The sequence below is a fragment of the Colossoma macropomum genome, unplaced genomic scaffold (genome assembly GCF_904425465.1).
Source record: "Colossoma macropomum unplaced genomic scaffold, Colossoma_macropomum, whole genome shotgun sequence".
In the NCBI taxonomy this organism is placed as follows: domain Eukaryota; kingdom Metazoa; phylum Chordata; class Actinopteri; order Characiformes; family Serrasalmidae; genus Colossoma; species Colossoma macropomum.
In genome coordinates this window covers 8,065,943-8,090,445 of record NW_023494787.1, presented here as the reverse complement: position 1 = coordinate 8,090,445, position 24,503 = coordinate 8,065,943, and the positions used below count along the sequence as shown (strand labels likewise).

The following is a 24,503-nucleotide window of genomic DNA, read 5'->3' as shown; positions in this document are numbered from 1 at the left end:
GACAGAACGTCATCCTAAGATAGAATGTGATAGAACCTCCTCCTCAGATTCTAGAATGGCTTATTGTTCCACGCCTAGTTCTATTGTAGGGCCCCTGTGGGCTGTGGGGTGTGTTGTAGGTGTGTGTTGAGACGCTGCTTTTGTCTGGTGCAAACGATAGAAGATGAAAAGGAGTCTATACGTCTATCAAGTGTTAACTACTTTGAAATGTTAGAATCACTTATAATCAATTATGATGACATTAATGTGCAGACCGTGCACAGCTACTGCATCTATAGCATATGATTGATGACCACTGAACAGAAAGCCCACTGAGTTGAAGCCAAGTTTCAGGTCTAAGTGTTGCTGCTTTAGCCCTTGCCCACTGTGTTCAGTCATGAATGTATTTTAATAGGTTTAAGTGCAGGGAAATATGTCTAAATTACTGTGGTCATCAATCATATGCTACAGATGCAGCAGATAGAAATTAGGTTCCAAGGTTTCCTTCAAACTGCAAGTGGCCATATGTAGGTCCACATGTGAATTTTTTACTAATGTAACACCTGTTGCAGTATGTTGCCTCAAGGTAACAAACCAATTTTCATACTTCTGAGAGTGTAAAGTTAATTTTGTTAACATTTAGTTTCATATCAATTATTTTTATGATAAAATAAATTTCTTAAGTGTGTATGTTGCCTACAAGCAACACTGTGCAACAATGGAATGAACATAACCTATAGCAAGTGAAGTCACTTATGCAGCCACATGAAAAAACACTGCATGTTATTGTATTATAAATCGAATTATTTTAAAATTTAAAAATATAAATGTATTTTTGTTCATTTAGGAAATTGGAAAAATTTGTATCTAACTAATATGTATTATTAGCAGCTAGAAGGGCATAAAAAGATTATTGAATTAAATTTTACTACTATCTTCAGCTTTGTCTAGAAAATGTTTTACAAAAGAAAATTGAATGGAACATTTTTTAAAACATTACTATCATAATGTGTGCAACAGAGGGATAACTACATAGCTTATACATGATTGCTACTGGAACTTTGTTCCAATGATCAGGGGTGCAAATTTGGGCTGACAAGTGGGGGTGATCAGCATGAGGGCTATGGCTTACATACAGCAAAGCAGGCCTACAGATACACTTATCATATTGCTATCTCATGCTTTACAAATCAATATTAAAACACAAAAACAAAGCATTATTAACAGGAATAATAAAGTCTTAAATATTCAATATAGAGATTCAGTTTTGTTGCCAAGTGGCAAGTTGCTATAGACCAAAAGCTTGTAAACATAAAGGGTGCCTGATTGGTGGGTGGATAATTCGCGTCCAGTCCAGAAGCAGTTCACTTTACAGCTCAATTTACAATGAATACAGACAGAACAGACAAACTTTTGGGAATAACAGTAAAATTCTGTTGTGTTTGAGGCTGTAATATCAAATATACATAATTATGTAATAGATTTTACTTATGTTTTCCCATTTTCAGTCTTCAAAAGCAGGTAGAGCTGCTATAACACTAAGTATTAATCTTAGTAAGGAAAACTCTCTGTTTGGTAACATGCAGCTGAACATAAAGATTTAGTGAATGATTTACTGTTCCAGATGAAGATGATATTGATATTACATTATTACATGACCAGTAAGAACACCAGAGCGTGTAGGGCCTGGGAATCTGACGTCATAATGCAGTGCTTTATGGGAGATCCACCATTGTGGCAGGGTTCGTCAGTCTAGGCTGGTTCAGAATGGTTGAAAAACTTTTCTTCCTGCTTTACTTGATTTTGGCTGATCTGTAGCTTATTTAGCTCTCACTAAATACATTTGCAGAGATTACTAACATGTGGATCTACTACCAGATCACAGATCAGAAAGGAAGGTTTTAATCAGCTATTCAGATGCAGCTCTAGGTAGAAAGCACATATGAAGCATCACTGTGAGAAGGCAGTTCAACATCAAGCTCATTATATATTATAATTGTATAGCTATAATGGAATAAAACTTTCAACATCATTTAGTGGATTTATCCCATTTGGAAGCCGCTAACTTACTTTCCACAAACGCCTCTGTTGTACTGCCCTGCTAGAAAAAACAGCATAGACGTGGTTTATCACCAGGAAACCCAACATATTTTGCAAGCTAGTATGCTGGTCAGCAACAATGACCATTAATATGCTGATCACCAACAAAACCAGAATATTTTGTGTTTTGGATGCTGGTCTACTGGTCAACCAGCATGACTATGCTGGGAGACAAGCTAAACCAGACCACCAGCTAAGACCAGCATTGAATGCTGTTTTTTTTTTCAGCAGGGTGATTAAACCTTCCTTTCCATGCTAGTCATTTATGCTAGCAGCCTCTGAACGAGTGTGTTTGCTCATATTTTTACACTCAAAAGAGAAAAATTAAAGTTTTGATTCTACACATGATTCTGTGTGAATGTAGACATTTGTGTGAGTGAGTGTGCGGAGTAGTACAATATATCATTCTATTTCAGTCAGTAAGCTAACTTGCTAGTAAGGTTGCTAGTTAATTAGCCTAGTTAGATGCTTTAGAGTGATGTAAAATGACCAACAAGACTATTAAACCATTAATCATGGTTATTATATTGGTTCCAGATGTCTCTCAAGCAGGTGGAATATGAACTAGAACCAAGACTGTAGGTTTAATTTTTTCCTTTTGCGTCTGTCTATTTTTTTAACGTGCAGAGCAAAACGCCCTTATAAAGTGAATATTTCTTTGCTAAACCCTGCAATTACAGGTGTGGCTGGTGCAAGTTTGTGATTATATTACAAAAATTAACCACACAAAGTTGTGAAGTTATTAAAAAGCTGTTTTTCCCATCTTGTTTAAATAACTCTTAGGATTAGCACTTTTGTACCAGGGCAATGCTACCTGCATTACCCACCCAGAGGTAAGTTCTATGCTGCTGTAACACGGACGTGTCCTATAAATATTTTAGCAAAACCCCGAATTATGATAAATATGAAGATAACTAAGAAAAAGGGAGGACTATTAATTACTCTTAATATGGGGTAGGTAGTCAGTACAGCCAAACAGTGGTGAAAATGATTCCAGGGCAAGTGAGTACTTCTTTCTTTTTATTGTTAATGACTATAACTAAATAGAACAATCATCTGTTTTGACTTTAAAGTTTTAAACTGTAACTATATAAAAATTCATATCCGACAGCTCTTTTGCATCTCAGCTATGTACTGTTCTGACAACCATCCCAGATTTTTCAAAAAGTGGATGGGATGTGCACTAGTGCAGTAGATTTTAAGTGCATTGTACTGAAGTAAGAGCAAATCCAAAAACCATGCCCAATGCAACAGTGCGTTACAGATGCCGACATGGTGCTAGGGGCACGAAGGGCGTTCAACAGGAGGCAAGCGTGCACGACATGCCTATGAGAGTGTGCGCCTTTCTCAGCCTTTGTGCAACAATAGCAACGCTTACATGTGAGCCTTTGTATATGAGACAGTGGAGGACAACTCTAAGCCTGCACAAAAGCCTGGCTCCTGCAGACAGACAGGCAGACAGGGGGAGGGAGGGAAGGAGGGAGGCAAGTAAGAGGGAGAGGGAGATGCCAAAAACTCAGCCTGAGTTCTGTCTCTAAAGTGTAGCACAGAGCACAAGCCAAAAGACAAAGGCTTGCATATAACAACCTTAAGCCTAAGCATAGCTGGAGAGAGCTTGTCCTCAGCATCCAGCTTGACCCCCTGTCACCTTTCACTGTGGTCTTCACTGCTGTACCATGCAGACTACTGCAGCAGAACCACACTGAGGAGGATCAAACCACACAAATAATTCTGCCTTATATGGACATAATATGCTTTGTGAGGTTTTTGTTCAGGTTTTCGTATAAATTCAACAGACGCATCAGTGCGAAAAGAAAAATTTTGAAAATGCAAAATCTTCATTGTCCTTCTCAGAGCATGCCATGCACAAAAGAAACGGCGGGAGCGTACATCATGAGGAGGGGAGGGCTGGAGGGGCGGAGTAGGGGGGCAAAAGGGGTTGGAAGGATTTGGAACTTTCTAAACGGGGTAAAAATGACATCATCCCCAATTTGCATAAATCTCAGTCCTAGTCCTGATTGGTCCGGTGGGCTGGAGAAACCCGAAGCCGCTTGGCTTTTCATTCGCGCGTTTGAGTTTAACCCCCCCTCGCCTTGCCCGCGATGGTTCGGCCCGCCGCCCCGGCTTTAGGGAGCGTGTGCGTGTGCGTGTCAACTAGCAGAAGCGTTGCTCCTATTCTTCACAGGAGACGTGCATCTCTTTCTCTCTCTGTCTCTCTCTCCGTTCTGTTTTATTCCATTTTCCGCCTGAAACACGGCGGTCCTGATATCGAAGGAGCTCCAGACGCTCTTTCTGTTCAACTTTAACTACACCTCTGGTATTTTATTTATTTCGTCGGCTCTTTTGTAGTCCGTGTTGTCCCGGCGGAGGAGGAAAGAAAGCGCGGATAAGTGCAACTTCACTGGGCGTAGCTGGAAGAGGAAAAGCGCTGTAGCTGCGGTACGGCTTTAGGTCACTTCTTGTTTTAGTCCTTTTTTATCCATTATGTCATATTTTTGTGACAACGTCTGTTCGTTTAAGATCTCTTGTGTTATATTATGTTGAATTCCAGTGAGATATTAAGCCTGTCTGAATGAGCGCCTGAGAGGGCGTTTTTTTTGTCTGATTTGAATGCATTGGACTGATTCACACTGCTAGCTCTGCCGGCTAAATCTATTAATATGCAAATGCGTTTGTCTTGCCTGCCGCCGTTTTGTGCTTCAGCATGTTGGAATAAAAGAGCAGTGAAATATGAGGCTAATATGTCTACATATCTGTATATCTACATGGATATAAATCTAGTTATCAGTCCATAGAGATGGTTCAGATGTTTAATGGCAATTTAATGGCTTCACATTTCTCTTGTTACCAGATTTGTGCAGTTGAACTTGTTGCTAGTATTCCTTTTTATAAGAGGTTTAAGTTGGGCTTGGAACCGGAGTCCTGATATTACTCGTTATCCTTCAGCTTCTTACATACTGAGTTTGCAGACTTTAGCCCTCCGTTCCTCTCAGTCCTCCTTCTATACTGAACATTGGATAAAGCTGAATTCAGCTTCCTATTCGCCACCTTCTTGTTAGAATTTTCCCGTTCCACCTTAAATGATGCAGCAGTTCCATTCTGCCGCCTGAAGCTGCACCATTTAAGGTGGAACGGGAAAATTCTAATAAGAAGGTGGCGAAAAGGAAGCTGACTTCAGCCTCGAGCATTCTTTCCTATGAAGGGCTTGAGCTGATGATGTGTTACAGCAGAGCAGCAGAGAAAATAGGCTAAAATGTGCTCTACTATTGGGGACCACTGACGTCCAGGATCTGGATGGAGATGGAGGCTCGGCTAACTGGGCGGTGGCGGAACCGTCATTGTATCCGAGACTGATGGCTCTCAGCTCGGTCTCAGTCACCCTCACAATCCGCCAGTAAAAAGCCGAATAACGTCATTCATGGGTGGGTCAGTGGCATGTTGTTGGGCGCTTTTCTTTTTTGGCTGGGGCGATTTTTTCAGAGCCTCCAGCCTGCCGAAACTTTTCTCCGCCGCCCCAGCCTCCATCTCCATCCTTTGGGGTCTATTGTTCTGCAGTTGGTAGGACGACTCCATTCATTCATCCAAAGGGGACTGGGTTCATTCAGCCATCATTACCACCCAGTTTAGAAAACTGTGTCAAGTCTCGTATTTTACACATTGTTTAATCATTTATGTCATCTCTACTTATTTGTTAGAACAATTTTATTCATTGCATCACCCAGTATCCTAACGTGGCAGTTTATTTTTATCCGTATCTTTTGTCAGGATCTAATATTAGGCGAATATGGGCATCCAGACAGCATTGTCAGTGGGATATACCAGCAGACAGACAGTCTGGTGTCTCCATGCCCACAATGGAAACCGGGAGGCAGTGGACATTTGTGCTGTAAAACTGTCTCCTCTTCGCATGGAGCCCTGCGGAGCGATACTCCAGCGGGGTGATTACATCTGGCGAAGGCAGGTCGATATTTTTGCAATGATCTGCCACGAGGTATTGATGCCTTCCCAGATAAATTGGGTCCTAGGGCGATTAATGTGACTGGCTTTGTAGAGGCCGGCTTGTAGTGTTTGGAGAGAGTCCAGGATGCCAGGTAATGCCATCCTGCCACTGGACAGCCTGTTGAGCGCATTGTAAAGTTCAGATTGCAACCTTGACCTTCGAGCGTGTCCTGCTTATCTCTTTTGTAATTGTGGTTCAAAGGGGCGTAACAATACATCGCTTCTGATTAATTCATTGACTCTAAAATCTGTGATTCTCTGGATCCAGTATGCACACATTGATGCATGCCAATGTCTTATTTAGCCAATAAACACTTGTAAAACGTACAAAAATTAGGTCGACATCTGCACAGATGCAGTAAAATGAATAAACTACAGAAGTCCTAGCATATTAGCCCAGTGTCGCCCAAATATTCTGTTCTCCCGATATGCTTTAAATACAGTCTTATGCACAAGCTTGACCCCCGCCCCACCCCCAAATTGATTTTTCAAAGTGAAAATAAGTTAACACATCCTCTACAGGGAATAGACTTAAATTTGGCATCCTTGTGCATCCTTAGCAGAAATGTATTTGTTGGATGCGCTGGTCATATCAATCATATAATACTTAAAAGAGTGGAATATGTATCCTAGTATCATCTGCAGTAATGCCACATGCCTTACAGATTGAAATTGTGAATCCTGAGGTTCAAGCCAGGTAACAAAAGCATAGCAGTTTGGCTTGTGTTGACCTGCTCTGTCTATTTAAACATGGTGGAATGACTCACTGTAGGTGCAACTGTTTTAACCTGTGTGGTATTATATTGATTTGTCTCCTGTCTGCTGCTTTGTGAGTCTTATTGTAGGAAGGTCTATTGATCACAATATCAGAGTTGATATTTACCTGCCAGCTTCTCAGCAAACAAAAGACTTAAGCTGGCCGTCTGCTCTCAGAGCGGCGACCTCTGGAGAATGCTGTCGCTCAATATTCTGTAAAGCTTATTTAAAAGTATGGATTTTGATACAAATACGGGCTCAGTGACCCTTGTATCATGACTCAAGGGTATATCATTTGGTGTGTATGCATTCTAACTGCGAAAATCGCAATCCACATTTTATATGAAATCGTTGGAATGTAGTTTTGTTGCTCAGGCTGTCACTTTTTATTCATTTGCAGGGGCAGACAGATATAAATTTGTCATCCAGTCAAGTTTTGTCATTAGGTTCTGTTAAGCTACAGCAGTGATAGCCTCGCAGAGTAATGGCAGCTTATTTTGTTTTTTTTTTTTAAGAGTATTTTATCATAGAGTGAAATTAGCAAACTTTAGCCAGTGGAAAAGCTTCTATGATGCCGGGTGGACAGGCTCAGCAGGGGAGAGCCACCACAGGCACCACACCACCAAGGTAGCTATAACGGTTACTGTTAATGAATTGTGACAAAATCTGATTTGTCTGATTCTGTGTTAGACCAATTAGGTTTGTTAAAAGAACACAAAAAAGTGGCCACTCAGGCCACAGGCTCCTCATTTTTAGTGGTCAAAATGTGAAATGCTGTGGACAGAGCTACTTGGGAATAGGCAATGTCTACCCCTGTTCTCATACCATCAGATTATACTCGAAATGAAGATCCAGACATCATTGTGAAACTCAGGATAGCAAAAATAATTGGTGCTAAATATCTGGCAGTGCCTATCATCCTCAGATATGGGGCTAATGCAGAATGATCTGATTGTGGGTTGTCAGAAGATATGAGCAAGAACATGGGGTGCTGGCCCTGTTTTCTGTCATTCAGCCTGTGTAACCTATTACTAAAGGTCAAGCCAAATATCCTTAAGCATTTTGAACATGTTTTGTGCCATCCTTCAGTACCGTTTCAGAAGATTTGTGACCCAGTTTGCAATGTCTTGCCTGCTTAACACCCAAGCCTGCAGGCCTTTGGGTTCAGACCTACAAGGCCTCCAATTACCCATGTGTCATATCATGACGAGTAGTTGCCATGGAAGCCTGGAGAATGTGGGAATGACTCAGCCGTCTCCTGGGCCCTCAGCGATTGGACAGTCTTACCATCCATCTTCCTTATTCCCAGAATAATTACTGGAGGAACTGAATGACCTCACAAATGTCACAACCAGCCCCATTCATAATCATCTAAGCTGGCACCGGACTCTGCAGTTGTACGATTATCTGAACCGCAACTGTCACCGATACTCTCAGGGTGACCGCTCTGTGGCTCTCAGTGTTTACCCAAGATGGCCGTGCCAGAACTGCTGTGGTTTTCCTACTGCAGCGCATGCATGTGCTTTTCCAGATAATGCTCACGATCTCATGCTCACTCTGCCGTGCTCAATTGCTGCGGTACAGATAATGCCCCTATGGGTGAGTACAGTTGTCACCCGTGACAGTTGGCTCTGGGGTTTTGATGCTGCATTCCTTCAGTGGGGGTCGTCCTCTTGTTGAGGATCACTTTTCTCTGTCTTTTGGAATTTTATACCACTCTCTGGTGTATTTAGATACTGTTGAACTTAGGGCTGAACAACTGATGATTTCTGTATCAGAGTGCAATTTTCAAATTGCTAGAATTACGGTTTTATATTCCACATTATTCAGCGTTGTCTTTCAATTTTTTTTTACAGTGGGGAAATTTAACCTACTAATGTAGAGTTTGTGAACTGGCAGTCTAACACATTTCACGTTTATTCATTCAACCTCAAGCTTGAAAAAATGAAAAGGCCTTTAAATCGCAATAGTAGTCAGAAAAATGGCCATGAGTTATTTTCTCCAAATTGTTCAGCCCTAGTCGTGTTTTAGGACGACCACACTGCAATGTCATAATCGATTTTGGTTAAGTAACACTCTTTACCCATCGTGTTCCAGTGAGGATGCCTGCTCATGGTTGGCACAACTGATCAATATGCTGGATACACAGCCAGTTTAGTCACATGCAGAGTGAACTTTTGATCCCCGCAGCACATGGACCATCATTTGGTAAATACATACTGAATGTAAACAAATCTGTTATGCAAATTAGCTCTTAGAGATGGCACTGCAGTCGGTTTCAGGCTGATGTTAGCAAAAAATGCTGGATTGGATATCGGAAGAAAAAAGAATAAATTTGATTAAATCCTGTAACAAATCTAGCCTGAAATAGCACTCACCTGTATTGTGTGATCTGATGTTAGCTTTGTAGTTGTGATTGTGTAAGTGATTAAGTTATTATTTTAGCCTAATTTTAGATGCTCATCTTAAGTGGAGCACTTCAATTAAAAGTGGTTTATTTTAAAGCATAGAAGTTTCTAAAGAAGAAAAATCAGTATCAGTAATGGTATCAGAAAAAATGGTATTGTGCAATCTGACCATTATTAGTTGACCATTGATTGTTAACTTGCAAAAATCAAGGACACAGTCCATTAAAATATCAGTTATCTGAACTCTGATTGACTAAGCTGCATTTGAAGCCATTGTAGAATATTTGATGTGTGCACACCTTCTCAGTTGTATTTTAATACACCAAATATAAAAGTATTCCTCATATGAAATGCAGTACTGATAGATGGGGCCAGGAATAAGCATCTATATGAAGTTAATAGCCCAAATCTTTTAAACATACCCTACATAAGAACCCAGTTTTGATAAAAACTGAGGGGCTGGCAACCATACGCTGATGATTATATGGACAATTTGATAAAATGACTGGAATATACAATGTTGGGCTGCTGAAAGTTATATTCTAAAGTTCTGAAGTTATTACTAGGTTATAACTAGGTTTACTAGTTTAAGTAAACATAAATGCCATGACTGGGGTTAGCTTTAGCTCAGTGTACCTCAGTAGCTCTCGAAAGACGTCACTATCCACCATGTTTTTCTCTGTTTGCAAACCCCTGTGTGATTTCTGCACTGTTCATCACACTTTTGCTTTGAGAACACAGATGAAATAGTTGTCTGTCTTATCGCTTGTGGATATGATACACTGTTGTAGTTATGCTGTTGTCCACTCAAAGTGGTCCCAAACACCACTGTGTGCTTTATTTTTTAATAGGCCTGTCTTTTAGTAGATCCAATTACGGTTAACCGTGGAGAACCGTGGAAAGGGAAATCGGTTGGTTTTGTGTCAGATGAGTAACATAACAGAGACTGCCTCAGATGAGCTAGTGAGCTAAAACTACAGCACTGGATGCTGATAGAGGCGCCTACATGTTTTTTTCCCTCTTCAATGGAACATGGAGTGTCTGAAAAATATATTTGTTCTATGTCTGGACCTCGCTAACATCAGCCTAGGCTGTTTAGTGTTAAACGATAAACTATCTCTGTTATAAAAATGCATCCTTGGCAACACACCCAGCAGTAGCGAGTATAACATGACATACTTTCTTAAATATGTAAATGAACATTTCACAGTTTTGTTAGAACATAAAGTTGTTGCTTCACTGAATTGTAGTTCTGTATTTTTCCCTTCTTCCCATGATTAAAATGCAACGAATACCTAAATAGAGACTTCATTATTCAATACCGGCACCTCGAATGGTTAAACAAGTACTTTAGTACCCTTGCACGTCCCTAATATGTCAATACCCAGAATGCAGCACTTGACTCAGCTGTTCACTGTTGCCCTCAGTATCCATTCGTTCACAGTGTGTTGCACCTGGGAGGGATCCATCTGGACTGTGCCAGTCACCTCATGGCAGAAGGATGGTTAATCCTCTTATAGGTAGAGTACTTTCCTGTATTGTATGTGTGCTTCCCTCCGTTAGCCGGCAGGCGTATTGGCTGTCTGGTGCAGATGTTATCTGCGGCCATTGTGAGTGTGTGTGTGTGTGTGTGTGTGTGTGTTCAGTGCTATTGATCGAACCCCACCAGCTGCTCCTGATCAGCACTTATCTAATTTGGCCCCCCCGGCAGGGTCTGTCTTAGTGCAAGTAGAGGATAATGGTAATGGTCTCTCTCTTCAGGTTACAGATGACACTAGAGATTTCCTCTATGCCCCCGCCCTCCTCCATTGACGGGACAGAGGGGGATAACTGGTGTCAGCCCACACATGTCCCACTAATGCACTGGTGAGGGTCCCCAAATATGAAGTCACCCATGCACTTTCTCCCTGCAATCAATCCCGCCTGCTCTCAGCCACAACGCTGCCTTTGTGACCACTCTCTCTGGACCTCTCCACCAGGCTGGACCTCATCAAAAACGTGTTTGTTGTGGACTCTCTTGTCGTGATGACTGGTGTTGGATGGTTTGTGGAGTTTATTTGTTTCCAAATGTACACTAGGCCTCTTTCTCTCTTACTCTCTCTCCCCATGGGCTGGAGGACGGTCAGGCCGATCGTGCAGGATTAGCATCAGGCTTTGTCCAGGGTTAACGAGCCCTGTCGTGTGTTAATCTCTCTGCCCCCAGGGGACCAAGCCTCCTGAGTCCGGCGGCCATAATGATTCATGCCAGCGCTCACAGCATGGGGGGTGATGGGACCAGCGCCTTTGCTGGAGCTAGTGGAATGAGGCAAGGCTAGGGGGGTGCCCGCTGCCCACATACTAAGGGAAAAAATTGGTTGTTCCCAGAGGGATTGGAAATTTTCTGGTAAATTTTGCTCATTTTGTCCAGAGAATGCAGACAATTCCCATTTAATTCAATTGAGATTTGGATATTTCCTCTTCCTTTGTGAATTAATTTTTTTTCTCTTGAATATGCTACATGATCACTTCCTTCAACTTGACCCATTTAACATTTTAACCAAAATTGGATTTCCACTTTTTGAATATCATGCAACATTCCTATTTAGGATCCTGGAGTATGTTCCAGAAAACTCATGCAAATCTTCCTTATAGTACAGGGATTACCTCGCTGCCGCTTGGACGGAGCCCAGGTGACCGCCACACAAGCTGTTGGCCTACCAGCCAAGTAAACAACAAAAGGTACATCCTCATTCGCCGCTTAGGCCTACTTCACTCTGAATGCCCTTGGCTTCGCCCCAACGATTAGGTTTTGTTTCCCAACTTCCCCCAGAGGGCAGTGGCCTCAAAAGGGGTTTGTTATGGCCTGACGTCACCACCTGTACAAGCATCGCATCTCCTTCCTCTCGACCTCCTCCACATGTATTCTGGGAAGACTCTGGCAGAGTCGAGTGAGCTTTGTTCACAGCAGTTTGTTTGTATGCAGAGCCAAGACGGCTTCCTGACCTTCTGGCTGAGGGTGTAGTGGGAATGTGCTAGCCACGACAGCAATCTCAGCAGCGGGGGAAGCCACTCGGCTTTTGTAAACTCGTACATGAGCAAGTGTCATGCGCCTCTGTGCGTCATTTCAACGCTTCGGCCAGAAATCAAATTTATAGAGTTTACCTCTTACCCCAAATATAGTCAATGTTTGCTTTAGTGGTGTAGTTTCTAAGGAAAAAAGTGGATACACTATAAATCTCCACCAGCCCAGCTCGGTCAACAAATAAACTTGTATACAAAACCGTTTTTCGGAATCCTGATATCAGTGACCGGCCTCTTGTTTCTAAACATTTTAGGCTCATTTTGTCTTTTACAAAGCTGCTGATAGCCTACTTGCCTCCTGAAACCTTGCTAGTTTCACAGAACTGATGCTGTAACAGTCCCTCCTTCAGTCTCGTGTTTGGTTGGGATGGCCTAACAGGCTTTGTCTCTGAGCCATCCGCTGTATAAAGGCCCCAGTCAGAGCAGTGCTAAAGACAGCACGCCTATCGGGCAGTTGAGCCTGCTAATGGAGAGCAAGAACACAGCCCTCCAGTCTCTCCACACAGATGCCTCACAGAGATGGTCAAAGCACAGAAATAGCATTATGTAATCTCGGTGTAATGGACGCAAACAACCGTTGGGCAATTCATGTGGTTGTGAGAGAGACCACTTGATTTCTCGAAAGACTGGCCTGTTTCATAGCCCTCTCTGCTTTAAGGGCTGAACCTTCATGTGCTTGCCATATGCAAGCTTGTATCAGGGTGTATTTATGGCATCTTCTCTTTGATGAAAAGCGTTGGTAGGTAATCATGAGGATTTTTGGTTTTGGTTTAAGAAAGAGGCAACACCGGTACCTCAACACCGTGTTATATTTCTCACTTATCACTTATCTCATTTCTCAAATTAAGAGAAGGTACAACACCCAAGAACTTCTCCATTACACATTTGATACCACTTGAAAACACAACATCCTGACTTGATATGCAGAACGTCAAAACAACAGAAGCAGAAAGGAAAGTCCCTGCTAGCTTGCTAATGTCATCTGTAGCTCGTTTCTGAAATTATGAAGAAATTCACAAGTGATGGTGCCAAGGTGCAAAATAATAACTAAACCTAAAAGAACTACATATTAATAATAATTAATAATAACTATAACTAAACTAACTAAAAAATTCCCGTTCTCTGTTGTGGAGAAGGTTGGATTTTGTGGCAAATACTGTAGGCTACTGTAATAATTTTGGTACGTTAATTTCACGTAAACTGTTATTTTTTTTTATTGTTAGATTTCTTTGGTTTTGTTTTTTGGCCCAGTGTGTCTTGAATTTCGGTTTTGGCCAAAAATGTTCATTTTGGTGCATCACTACTGTTTTTTTATATACTTTCTTTAAAATATCAAACAAAGTGGGCGTGGCTTAATCAGAAATTAGTGTGCAGTTCTGGAAAAGATTTATGTATTTGTTTACTGGTTACAACAGATTGCGGGCTAGTCAAGAAGAGCTGACATTAGTAACATACTTTAGACAGTCTAGATTTTTAAACAAGCGTTGTTATTGTTAAAATATTGTTGAAATATTTATCTATATTCTCTAGTATTTAAGTAATTTGGTCAGTACCATAAAAGTAATTCAGAACCCAACTGTAATGGGACAGAGCATAAACGTGAACAGCACTGGACTCTGCAGTTACGTTGTGAATTACCATTTGGAATCAGCAGTGCACCATTTAAATTGTTTAACTTTGTTAACTCAATCGCCCACTGTTTTGGCCTTCCTTGATTGTATTAGTACCATCCTGCTGAGCCTTGGTTTTAATTGTTTCGGCGTTCAAATAGGTGCCTGTGGAGTTTGTGTTTGTATGTGTGTGTTTTTGTGGTCCAGTTTCTTGCCCTCTGCCCTTGGTGGGCACCATGCCATACCGTGTGGCACCCTGGTCAGCGAACCAAAGATTTTCTCGCCCTGCAGTGCAGGGAGGGGTCACCCTCTCTGAACGAGTCCTGTGTTCCCTTGTGTTTGGGGTTGGGGATGTAGGGGGGAGGGTCCACTACAGCTACCACTATACTGAACGTGGGCTGAGCAGGCTAGCGTGCAAGGGGGGAGATGCTGGATTGAGATACTGCATTGTCTCAGTCCGCCAGTCATAGATTGGCTGCGGTTAGCTCGGGCTCCACAGTGCATTAGCGAGGCAGGCTTGATCTCAGCAAAATGCCAAGGAGTGATAAATGGCTGATGATTACTGGGTCAGAAGCCGTTAACAGCCTCTCTTCAAATGGCCAAAGCAGAGCCTTTGGAGAAGGTAGCGCTGCCAGCAGATCCTCCTTAAAAGGGTCTTCTACAAGAAAAAAGACAAATGGCAATATAGTGGTTCAGAATTCATTACGTTTGGTATCAGCTAACTAAACTGTTCACAAAGCCACTGTTTGCGAGCTAAAAGGTACAACCTTATAATGTGACTGTGGCTAGCTGAGGGTGAAATAGAGGGGTTTTGGACACTGCATGTCATCCACCAGATGTGTCTGCAGTAGCCTGTAGCCTTTTTTAAGGGTTGGGGGGGGTTGCAGGGGTAACAGTGTCTTACAGATTGACTGAAATGCTCATCTCTAGTAGATATACAGTATGGAACTTTTTAGAATTGAGCTTGTATTTTGAATCTAAGACGATCAGTTTTTCTCTTCTATTATTGTGTAGAATTCTGAGCTCAAATCACTGAAGACATGCATTTAGTACTCAGACATGTATTTAGGCAGTAATACTGGTGACCTGAGACAAATTATAATGTTCTCTAATTCAAAACTACATCACTGATACGCCCCTCTGTCTCCTTCGACTGTCTCTCATTTGCCATCTTTCATGAAAGCCATGGCCAGTCTTGAGTAAAGTGGGTGGGGCGGAGCTTGTGTTACACACCCACTTATGCTCAGATGACTGGACTTTTTTCTCTTTTCAGTGTAGCAGTTCTAGGAGTTTGGAGCATATCATCTTATCAAAAATTAAATTTAATCTTGAGAATCGTGTATTATTTACTCTTATTTGTATCGTGAGTATGCCATGAATTTTCATTGTGATTTGTAACTATGTCACGTATGATGTAAATATATTAGGCATACACCGCTATTGGAATTGTGGATGCCGAAATGGACCTTTATAAAATGGTTTAAAATTAGGGGTGGGTGACGTGGTAAAAATAACATTTCACAATTTTTATAGACATTTTCATGGTACACAATATGTATCACAATATTTTGACCTACGGACACAGGGCACAAGTAGTGCTACATTTGAAAACTGCCATCAAAAACTGAATGTAATGATTTATATTCAGCATTTCATGTACTGCACTGTACTAAATCCATTTTGACAGGACTAATTATAGACGCTGTGGAAGTTATTGTAACAAAATTTTGGACCATTTCTATTGCTCCATTGTTCATGAAATTTAAACGCAATGCTAAGGGTAACTGGACTTTATAAATTATGCAAAAAAATGAAAAACAACAAAAAGCAGATGCCGCGTTTACCCCTGACAATGACGATATATGGCCATATTTCCGATTTTCATATGGGGTAGTAAGAAGCTGGGAAGTTTTTCAGCATCTTCTGCTACATGCAAATCCCCACTTCCGTTCCCCCTCACAATTCCTCTATTGATGGTTATTTAAAGAAAACCCCGGGGACTTGCAGCCAACAAAACTGTGCATACTGCATGCTGAGATTGCTATAGAAGCCCAAGCCAATCTATTCATAAATGCTATTAGCGCTGGCTAATGTTTCTTTTTCTAGCAGTTTGTTTCACTCAGTTTTGGGTTGTTGCAAGCCACCAACCCAGTGCGTTCAGTGCTTCGATGCCATCAGCCCTGTATCTCCTGCTGGGTGGTGATGCAAATCATTTTCACACTAGATTTTCACATAATGCGGTTCAGAGGCAACTGAGGAATGCATTTATGCATGCATGCACTTCACTGCACTGCGCATGCCCTCATATAAAGAGGCCACAGTGCAAATTGCCATTAAAATATGCTGATGACCTGATTAAGCAGAGGAGGAGGACCCCGAGGACTGCGTCTAGACGAGCAAAAAGGCTCAGATCACCCGGCTTTGTTGGAGGCCACCCAGAAACATGATGTGTGATGTCAGAATGTATGCAGTACCTCAGTTGGTGGCACACACTGGCTGTTTGTTTGTGTTGTACGATATGCCGTATGTAACATGAGATCACCTTCACAGACTGGAGTGAGATCAAATTCTCCATCAATTCAAAAGCATATTAGATTTGTTTGTAATAATAGGGTGAGGCCTTATCGGTAGTCTTGGTTGTATTGTAGAAGAGCAAAATGTTTAGATGTTGCTGGGCTTCCATTTAAATCATTTTAGTGCATTAAAAATGACCCTTGGTCTACATTTATAAAATGTTTATGTATCAGCATCAGCAGATACATAAGCAAAAGTTTGGGCACCTTTGTCCAAATTACATGGTGTTGATTTTTGAAGTGAAAAGTGGAAAACACAGCATCTGCACCAAACCATTTTAAAAATATAACATTTAATAGGTTTAGCTGACACAGGAGTGGTGGTGCACCATTTTACTGTGCAGCATTGTTTGCACAAAAAGGATCTGCATGAAAGAGTCATCAGAAGGAAAACTTACCTACAATCTCATTACAGAAGTCAACATCTGAAGTATGCAAAACATCATCCAGATAAACCAGAGGCATTTATTAAAAACAAGGACTGTGGATTGATGAAGTAAAAAAGGAACTCTTTGGCCACAATGACCAAAGGTATGTTCTGAGAAAAAAAGAGCAGCATTGGATGAAAAGAACATCTTGCCAAGTGTTGAGTTTGTTTGTTTACTTCTTTTCACTTAAGAAATCAACAAAATAGGCAATTAGGCCAGGGATGCCAATTAACATTGGCATTGGTGCCTCCTTTGTTAATGCTGTAGAGTGATGGACTTCGGATTAGTGTGTGCATGATCCCTTTTTACTACCCATGTCTGTATGTTATGCAGTATCAGGCAAAAGGGCTCTCCTTATTTTTCTTGTTTTCCAGATTTTATGATATTGGAACCATGAAATCTGAAAAATAACACATATGGAATCATGAATTGACCAAAAATCAACCCTATTATTTATTTACAGGTGTGTGATAATACCAGAATCATATCAGTATCAGCTGATTTTGCTTGAAGAAATATTGGCATTGGACAGATATTTAGATTTGGCCAATATTTCAAGCTGATATTTGATGATGTATTTATGGTATTCTGGAAGAGCAGAATGTTTAGATGATGCTAGGCTATGAAATATTTCTCTATAATGATAATCCACATAGACCAGTTTCTATGTTTGATAAATGTGTATGTATTGGCATCAGCAGATACGTACATGGGGGGAAAATATTATAAATAAAATACTTTTATTTTTCATTATTTAGAGTAGCCCCAGGCCTCCTGGGTGCTTTTCCAACAGGCTTGTAAAAGCTTTACAAATGCTGGCTACCTAAAACTACTGAATGGAGGGGTGGGGACATGTTGTTTACACAAAGTGTCATTTTGTATATTCATATATTTACTCATACTATACCTTGCGAGGATTGTGGCATTAGATTCATGTAAATACCTTTTGCTAAGGGGTGTGAACCAGGTAGTTCAACGTTAGAGAATGAGCATTTTAATAATGGCTCAAGATGCTTCCTCCTCTCAAAAAGGAAGTACAGATTGCTATCTTTAAAGGAATACTGAGGACTTTTGACCTTTTTATCCCCTTTGGGGTTTATTTGAAGAGGAAGTTATTCCTTTCTCACAGATTACCTTTGTTTGTGGAGTTATTAAGGGCACCAAGTCATCACTAGTATGTTAATGACTGTACAAAGTAATATGCCAAAAAAAGATAAAGACAATCTTGTAGGTCCACTGTTAGATTTCAGGGAACAAAACCATCAGCGTGTGGATAACTGTCATTTCTGATAACGCGTGTGACATCCTAACATATCTGAGTCAAGCATCAGAGCACTCCAGCCCAAAGATAAGATAAACAATTCAACCTAATAAAAAAACCAGATGTGCTTTTATTAGACATGGTGGATACCACTTTATTTTCTGATACTGATATTGAAACCTTGAGTATTGGCCTATACCCCTCTGATATTTATTGTTTAAAAACTGCTAACGCTTTAGAATGAGCTCATTTTAATTGAAGCACTTCACTTAAGTTGAACATCTAAATCATTTTCTGCTGCTAACGGCCCCTAGCTTTTACAGATACGGCTGTTAGTCTACATTTCTTTTGAGTTTTAAGCTCCTTTCCAGTCCTACTCTTGTTTGTGTGTTTTCTGAAAATGGAATCACATACGATATCTCACACTAGCAGGTTACTGTTTACTTAGCTAATTATGTTTAAATAGGCAAAGTGAGAGCCAAGAAACCAACGTGTTGTTTTAAATGGGACCTTGTTTACAGAAAATATAAAAGCTCACGCAGCAATAAAACTAACAGAAGACACCAGTTGGAGACATAAATTATTATATAAAAATCAAAACACATCCAGAACATTTGGTAGTGAGTCTGGAGGTTGGATTGGTAATGTCTCAGCTGTGTATTGGAGAAACAGACTCATGCTTCAGCCCTGTCGCCTCCTGTGAGTGTGTGATTTATCATTCTGGCACAGCGAGGGCTCATCCACGCCAGCATGCCTCCTCCAGAAAGAGGACTAGAACTGTGAGGAGGATGAGAGAGGGAGGGCGCCACTGCTGGAGGATTTTATATTAATGAACTTTTTCCAAGGGTGTAAATTTCATGTCAGATGTAAAGGCACTATAAACTTGTAGCTAACATTAGCTTACTCACCCCATTTCATGATTTTTCTGGTAATACAGAGCTAGAAGGCTGTAACTTTATTGAAGTTAGTGTACACAGAGCAGATAACCCTCTTGCATCTTGTATGTAGACTAGATCTTCTTTCTTCTGTTCTGCACAAAAGTTTAGAATACTGGAAACAAATTTCTTTGCCTGTATATCCTTGTATATCAGTGTAACAGCATTCCACAGATAATAGTGCATGTCTTCTGACAGGGAAGACAGAGAAATGACAGGGAATAACCATAGAAATGAGTACAATGTAACCCTAGAAATAAGTGTAGTGTAGCCATAGTAGTGAGTGCAGTGTAACCCTGGAAATGGGTGTAGTGAAACCATAGAAATGAGTGTGGTGTAACCATTGAAATGGGTGTAGCGTAACCATAGAAATTAGTGCAGTGTAACCATGAAAATGAGTGTAGCGTAATAGCATAACCATGTGTGGGTGCAGCACAACCATGGACATGGGTGTAGCATAACCATAGAAATAAGTGCAGTGTAACCATGGAAATGGGTGTAGCGTAACCACAGAAATGAGTGCAATGTAACCACGGAAATGGGTGTCCTGCAGTGGTATTCAACTCCGGTCCTGGAGGGCTGGTGTAACGACGATAGTTGATGCATTAAGCTTAAACTCACATTTGCAGAATCAGCACATGCACAGTGTACATACGCTCGTTTGTGTAGTGGTGTGGCTAAATGTGCTGTGTTTAGACTGGAAAAAAACACAGTACGTCACACAGAGCATCAGTACAATTTAATGCACGGGTGTCCAGTCCCGCTTGGTGAGTGTTTGTTTGAATAAGGAAATAAACAAGCTATGCTGGACACCGGCCCTCCAGGAGCTGAGTTAAATAAGCCTGGTGTAGCATAACCATGGAAATGGGTGGAGCCTGGTTTTCCACATTTTCAGTGCTGTAGATCTACTTCAGAGGGATGTTTACCAGTCAAACCATGTTATAATTCTTTCCATCGTCCATATTGTGAAAGCTGTGTAGGAAGAGTAGACCTGCACTACTTTTGAAAGGTAGGGGTAGGACAAGTATGAAGGACTATGGACATAACTTTTCTGAGTAAGCGGTTAAGTCTGCATGGCAGCGTCTGAGCAGCAGGGAGTGTAAACTGATTCACAGTCCAGGTCTGTAGGGAGGATGGTCTGGATTTCTAGAAGATGCTGTCTAGGGCTCTGCAGCCTTACTGCAACCAGTTTTCTGCAATAAGTCACCTGAAACATAGGGAACCAGTTAGGGCTGCCAGAGAGAGAGTTCGTCTGATTGATGATTGAAACTTTTGGGCTTTTGAGTGTTTTGGAAAGCCTGTTGAAAGAAGCTATGGTGAGACAAGACTGGACTTTCCGTGTTCATAGACACTAGCTGACCATAGTCCAGTACCGATATTTTTTTAAACATTTATCTGCCAATACTGATATAATTCCAGTATCATCAAGCATCCCTAATTTGTCTGATATGTGAGCCACTTCACTGAAACAAAACGAATGCACCAGCAGTGTCACATTAAAAAATGCTCAGAAACCTTTTATTCAGGATTTCACGTACAGCACAGCACTATATCCAGTTAATGAGGCTCGGTGATGCTTTTGGACTGATATTTTTGGGATTCAAACTCACAGCCTCCTGATATTAGAGCAAAATTTTGCAAGACAGCTATGCCAGTTGGGAGCTGCTTTTTAAGCTTTTTTTAATAGAGCATCAATTGGTCAGTGTTTTAAAAGGGCTAACACTACAGGAATTAATCGTGCTAAAACCATTGTATCACCCACCCATATGTCTGGGAGAAGAGAATACTACAACGGCTGTTGGTTCCAGACCTTGGTCCTATGGTACCCCACCTGTTAATTAGCTGATGGTTGATTAGAGCAGGGAAAACACCACAATGACAGAGGTACTCTAGGATCAGACTTGGGAACCACTGTTGTAGATTGATGTTTGTTTGCTGATGCCTGTCTCTTTGTCATCTCTTGTGTTGTTGGAGATGGGTTTCTTACATCATCTGACATCCCCCCTCTACCCCCTCGTCTGAGTTTATGAGAGATCAAGGCTCTTTCTCTCTGTGGAACTGAGCGAGGAGTTTCTCACTTCTCTTTATCGCTCACTCTCACCGTTTCTGTCAGACTTTGCTAACGTCGAACTGGAGTCAAATTCAGACAGAACTGTCTGCCAGTAGTAGGGATTCTTTCCCTGGGGCTTTTTCTTTCTCCCATCCACTCTCCCACTCTTTTCTCTCATTCTCTCCCTCCCCCAGCCTCTCTGGGTTTCCTCAGCTGCCGAGGCCATCTGTGCAAAGGCAACTGAGAACAGATCTTATGCTGGACAGAAGGAGGGAGGAGGGGTGAAAGAGAGCAAGGATGTGTATACAGCTCGGGTTAACATGGATGTTGCGAAAAAGGGTACGTTCCACTACGGAGGATAGGCGAAAGAAGGATAAAGAAAAGGTGAAGCTAAGGCCAGACGATTAGGAGACAGGCAGGTGACTAGTGCGACGTGGCGTAGTATTTATGTGTTGGACAAAGAAGGATTCTTAGCGTATCTTCTTGGGACCCAAAGGGCTCCTTGTTTCTTTTCCCATGCTCCCTCAGGCCAAGCCATTTCCTCTGGCTGGCTTCTGGTGCATTTGTGTTTCTGTGCTCTTAAATCATACATGCAACATCTGCATCCTCAAGGCATCATGGGTAATGCAGCTGCTGTTACTGCTCTTTGGAGCCAACATTCAGCTTTTCATAACTGGATTTCTGATGTGGCTGGAAAGTCTCTAATACCAGCACTGAATTAGGGCTGCACAATGTATTCTTTGTTAATTACTATTGTGATATTGTGGCCTTTGCCATACTGATGCAATATCAGCAGCAGACCTTCCAGACAAGTGTTTCTATGACTGAAGACAACAGTATAATCACAATATAGTATTTGATCCCTATCAGGCAGCCCTACTTTGAATTTCCTCACTTCTCATAAGTATTTAATCTTTTGAAATAGACCCAAAAGAGACCTTTGCGAAGTGAGACAGTGTTACAATTGTGTCCCGTCAAGTGTGAAATTGTGTTTGAAATAACACTGTGGCCCGTTTGCCGCTGCCAGCACACACTACTAATAACTGGCTGTGTGCTATCATTACAATTTCTTTTGGCTACAGTTTCACAAATTCTGAACACTTACAGACATTTATTTGTGAAGTGGCTCTTTGGTTGGTCCTCAGAATATGTTCACTTTCACTTTCCTCAAACTCTTTCTTGGAGTTTCTTGGTTCCCCTAAGCAGACCTAATCCTTTGTCTGATTGCTCTCATGGGTTGCTCTGACAATTAGAAGGTTCTGATTTGCTCTTGTTCAGACTTGTTGGGCTTTGTCTCGATTCTCATATTGTTTGTTTTCTTTTGTTTGTTGTTGTAGGTCATCACTGTAGTTTCCTCAGAGTGAGTGTTGCTGACTAGCCTGCTGAGTCTTCAGCTCCTGATCCCTCTTTGTTGAGACAGAAGACGAGGTATTAAGCTATTCTTAAAGCTAGGAATAGCTGGTTCAGACGAGATGAAACCGGACGGGGTCGATGCAGCAGCTATGGAGCCAATGGTAGCACTAGATGCAGAGCCTGCGGTTGAGGTGGCACCACTTGTGGAGGGCCAGGAACAGGCCCCGCCCACTTCACAGACGGAAGAGACCGGACAAGGGGAACCACAGCCAGCTGGGACACCCGCTGCTGCCACCAAGACTGGCAAGGACAAGCCTGCAGACCCTAAAGCAAAAACAAAGGGTACCACGAAAACCAAGACACCCACAACCAAGACATCTGCGACCGCCTCCCGTCCCTCCACCACTCAAAGCCGCATGACAAATGGGGTACAGAAGGCACAAGCTAATGGCGTTGCCAAGAAAACCTCTAGTGCAGCTCCAGAGAAGAAGACAATGTCAACCACCGCACCTTCCAAAAAGCCTGCTGGTGCTGTGACCACCAAGACCACCACCAAGGCCACGGAAAAGAAGCCTGTTGGGACAACGCGGCCAGCCACTGCACCCACTAATGGAACGAAGACCACAGGCATGACGCAGCCAACTAAGAAGACACCTGTTACATCTGCGAATGGGGATAAAGCCAAACCAAAAACTGCAGGTAGGCTTACAGGAATAACCTCTCAAAATGACAATGTTGATAAGTTGATCAGATGGACCAAATATTCACCAATTAGCATAATGCAAACAATGTGCTAATTGCTTATACGTCCAAATTGATCTCAGATAGTCTGGCCAGTATTGTTCACGAACCACGCTTTAATTGTACTAAGCCTAGGCCGACTAAGACCTCAGTCGGACCATGATTGATCAAACCATGCTGTTGTACATGATCATAGCTTAGTTAGACTAGCAGCTTTAGTCTAGACTAGTGGATATCAACCCTCCTCCTGGAGATCTACTTTCCTGCAGAGTTTAAAGTCAACCAGCATTTAACATGCTGTTCTATTTATTGAAACACATTTCATCTCATGGTATGGTGTAAATGTTTGAATACACCCCCTCAAATTACATGTTTTGTTCCTTTTCTGTTTGAAAATAATCAATAATCCTCTACACTGAACAATCTTAAATATGCCAGGTTTAGTGCACAGTTTTACTGCAGAAAAAAATTAAATATAAAATGTAAATATAATTTTTTTTCCCACCAATATGTTAAATCCAGCAAATTAACAGTAACTGTGCATTAATATGTGTAGAAGTGTGTTCTCTGTAGAGGATGTGTTAACTTATATAACTTATTTCCACTTAGGAAATCAACGAAACGTCATTTTACTAAGCTTTTGCATACAACTATGTTGAATCATTGGTGTACAAGTTGTTCCTTTAACTTATTTGATTAAACCTTGTATCTTGTGGATCTTCAAAAATTATTTTTACTTTAAAATCATCAATAAGTTGGTGTTTTTACCTGATTATCTTATATAGAGCCATTACACAGCATGGAACATGTGCATTATTATGTGCATTATTACGGTTCAAGGGCTGTTACTGGTCTGCATGTAGGAGGAATTCCTGATTGAAGTGTCTTTCAAACTTCTGTCTCATTTCTCGCTTCAGCTCCTAGACCTGCCTCTGCAACTACCACCAAGCCCAGCACCACCTCCTCTCCCAAAACTGATAGGCCTCCTGTCTCCAAGACAACCAGGTAGGCCTCTCATTGGCTTAGATGTCTCCAAGCAGTCAGTCAGAATGAGCATGTTAATTAGGATTGCAGGATATGATGTTGAGTTGCTCATTACTGCCTCACCTCTAGCTCTCTCACACACACACATACACACTAAGACTTTTTTATGAGAGAACATGCTTCTTCATTCCTGTACATGTTGTGGCCTAGCTTTTAGCTTTCAGCAGTAAGCACCACATGCAGTTCATCATAAGCTTTAGTAGTGA

The 24,503-nt window shown here is 41.5% G+C and overlaps 1 protein-coding gene across 2 annotated transcripts in view; it reads left to right on the top strand.

The window, feature by feature from the left end:
• Positions 1 to 4,234: 4,234 nt before the first annotated feature.
• Positions 4,235 to 24,503, top strand: part of wu:fb95e10 (microtubule-associated protein futsch) — a 39,812-nt gene continuing 19,543 nt past the window's right edge. Inside the window, exons 1-3 of one of the 2 annotated variants that reach the window (XM_036566031.1) lie at positions 4,235 to 4,518; positions 22,497 to 23,211; positions 24,171 to 24,258. In XM_036566031.1, coding sequence (XP_036421924.1) covers positions 22,632 to 23,211; positions 24,171 to 24,258 — 668 coding nt within the window. In that variant the 5' untranslated portion in view covers positions 4,235 to 4,518; positions 22,497 to 22,631. Of the gene's footprint in view, positions 4,519 to 21,433; positions 21,499 to 22,496; positions 23,212 to 24,170; positions 24,259 to 24,503 lie in introns of those variants that run through there. The other variant, XM_036566032.1, reaches the window with a different exon arrangement.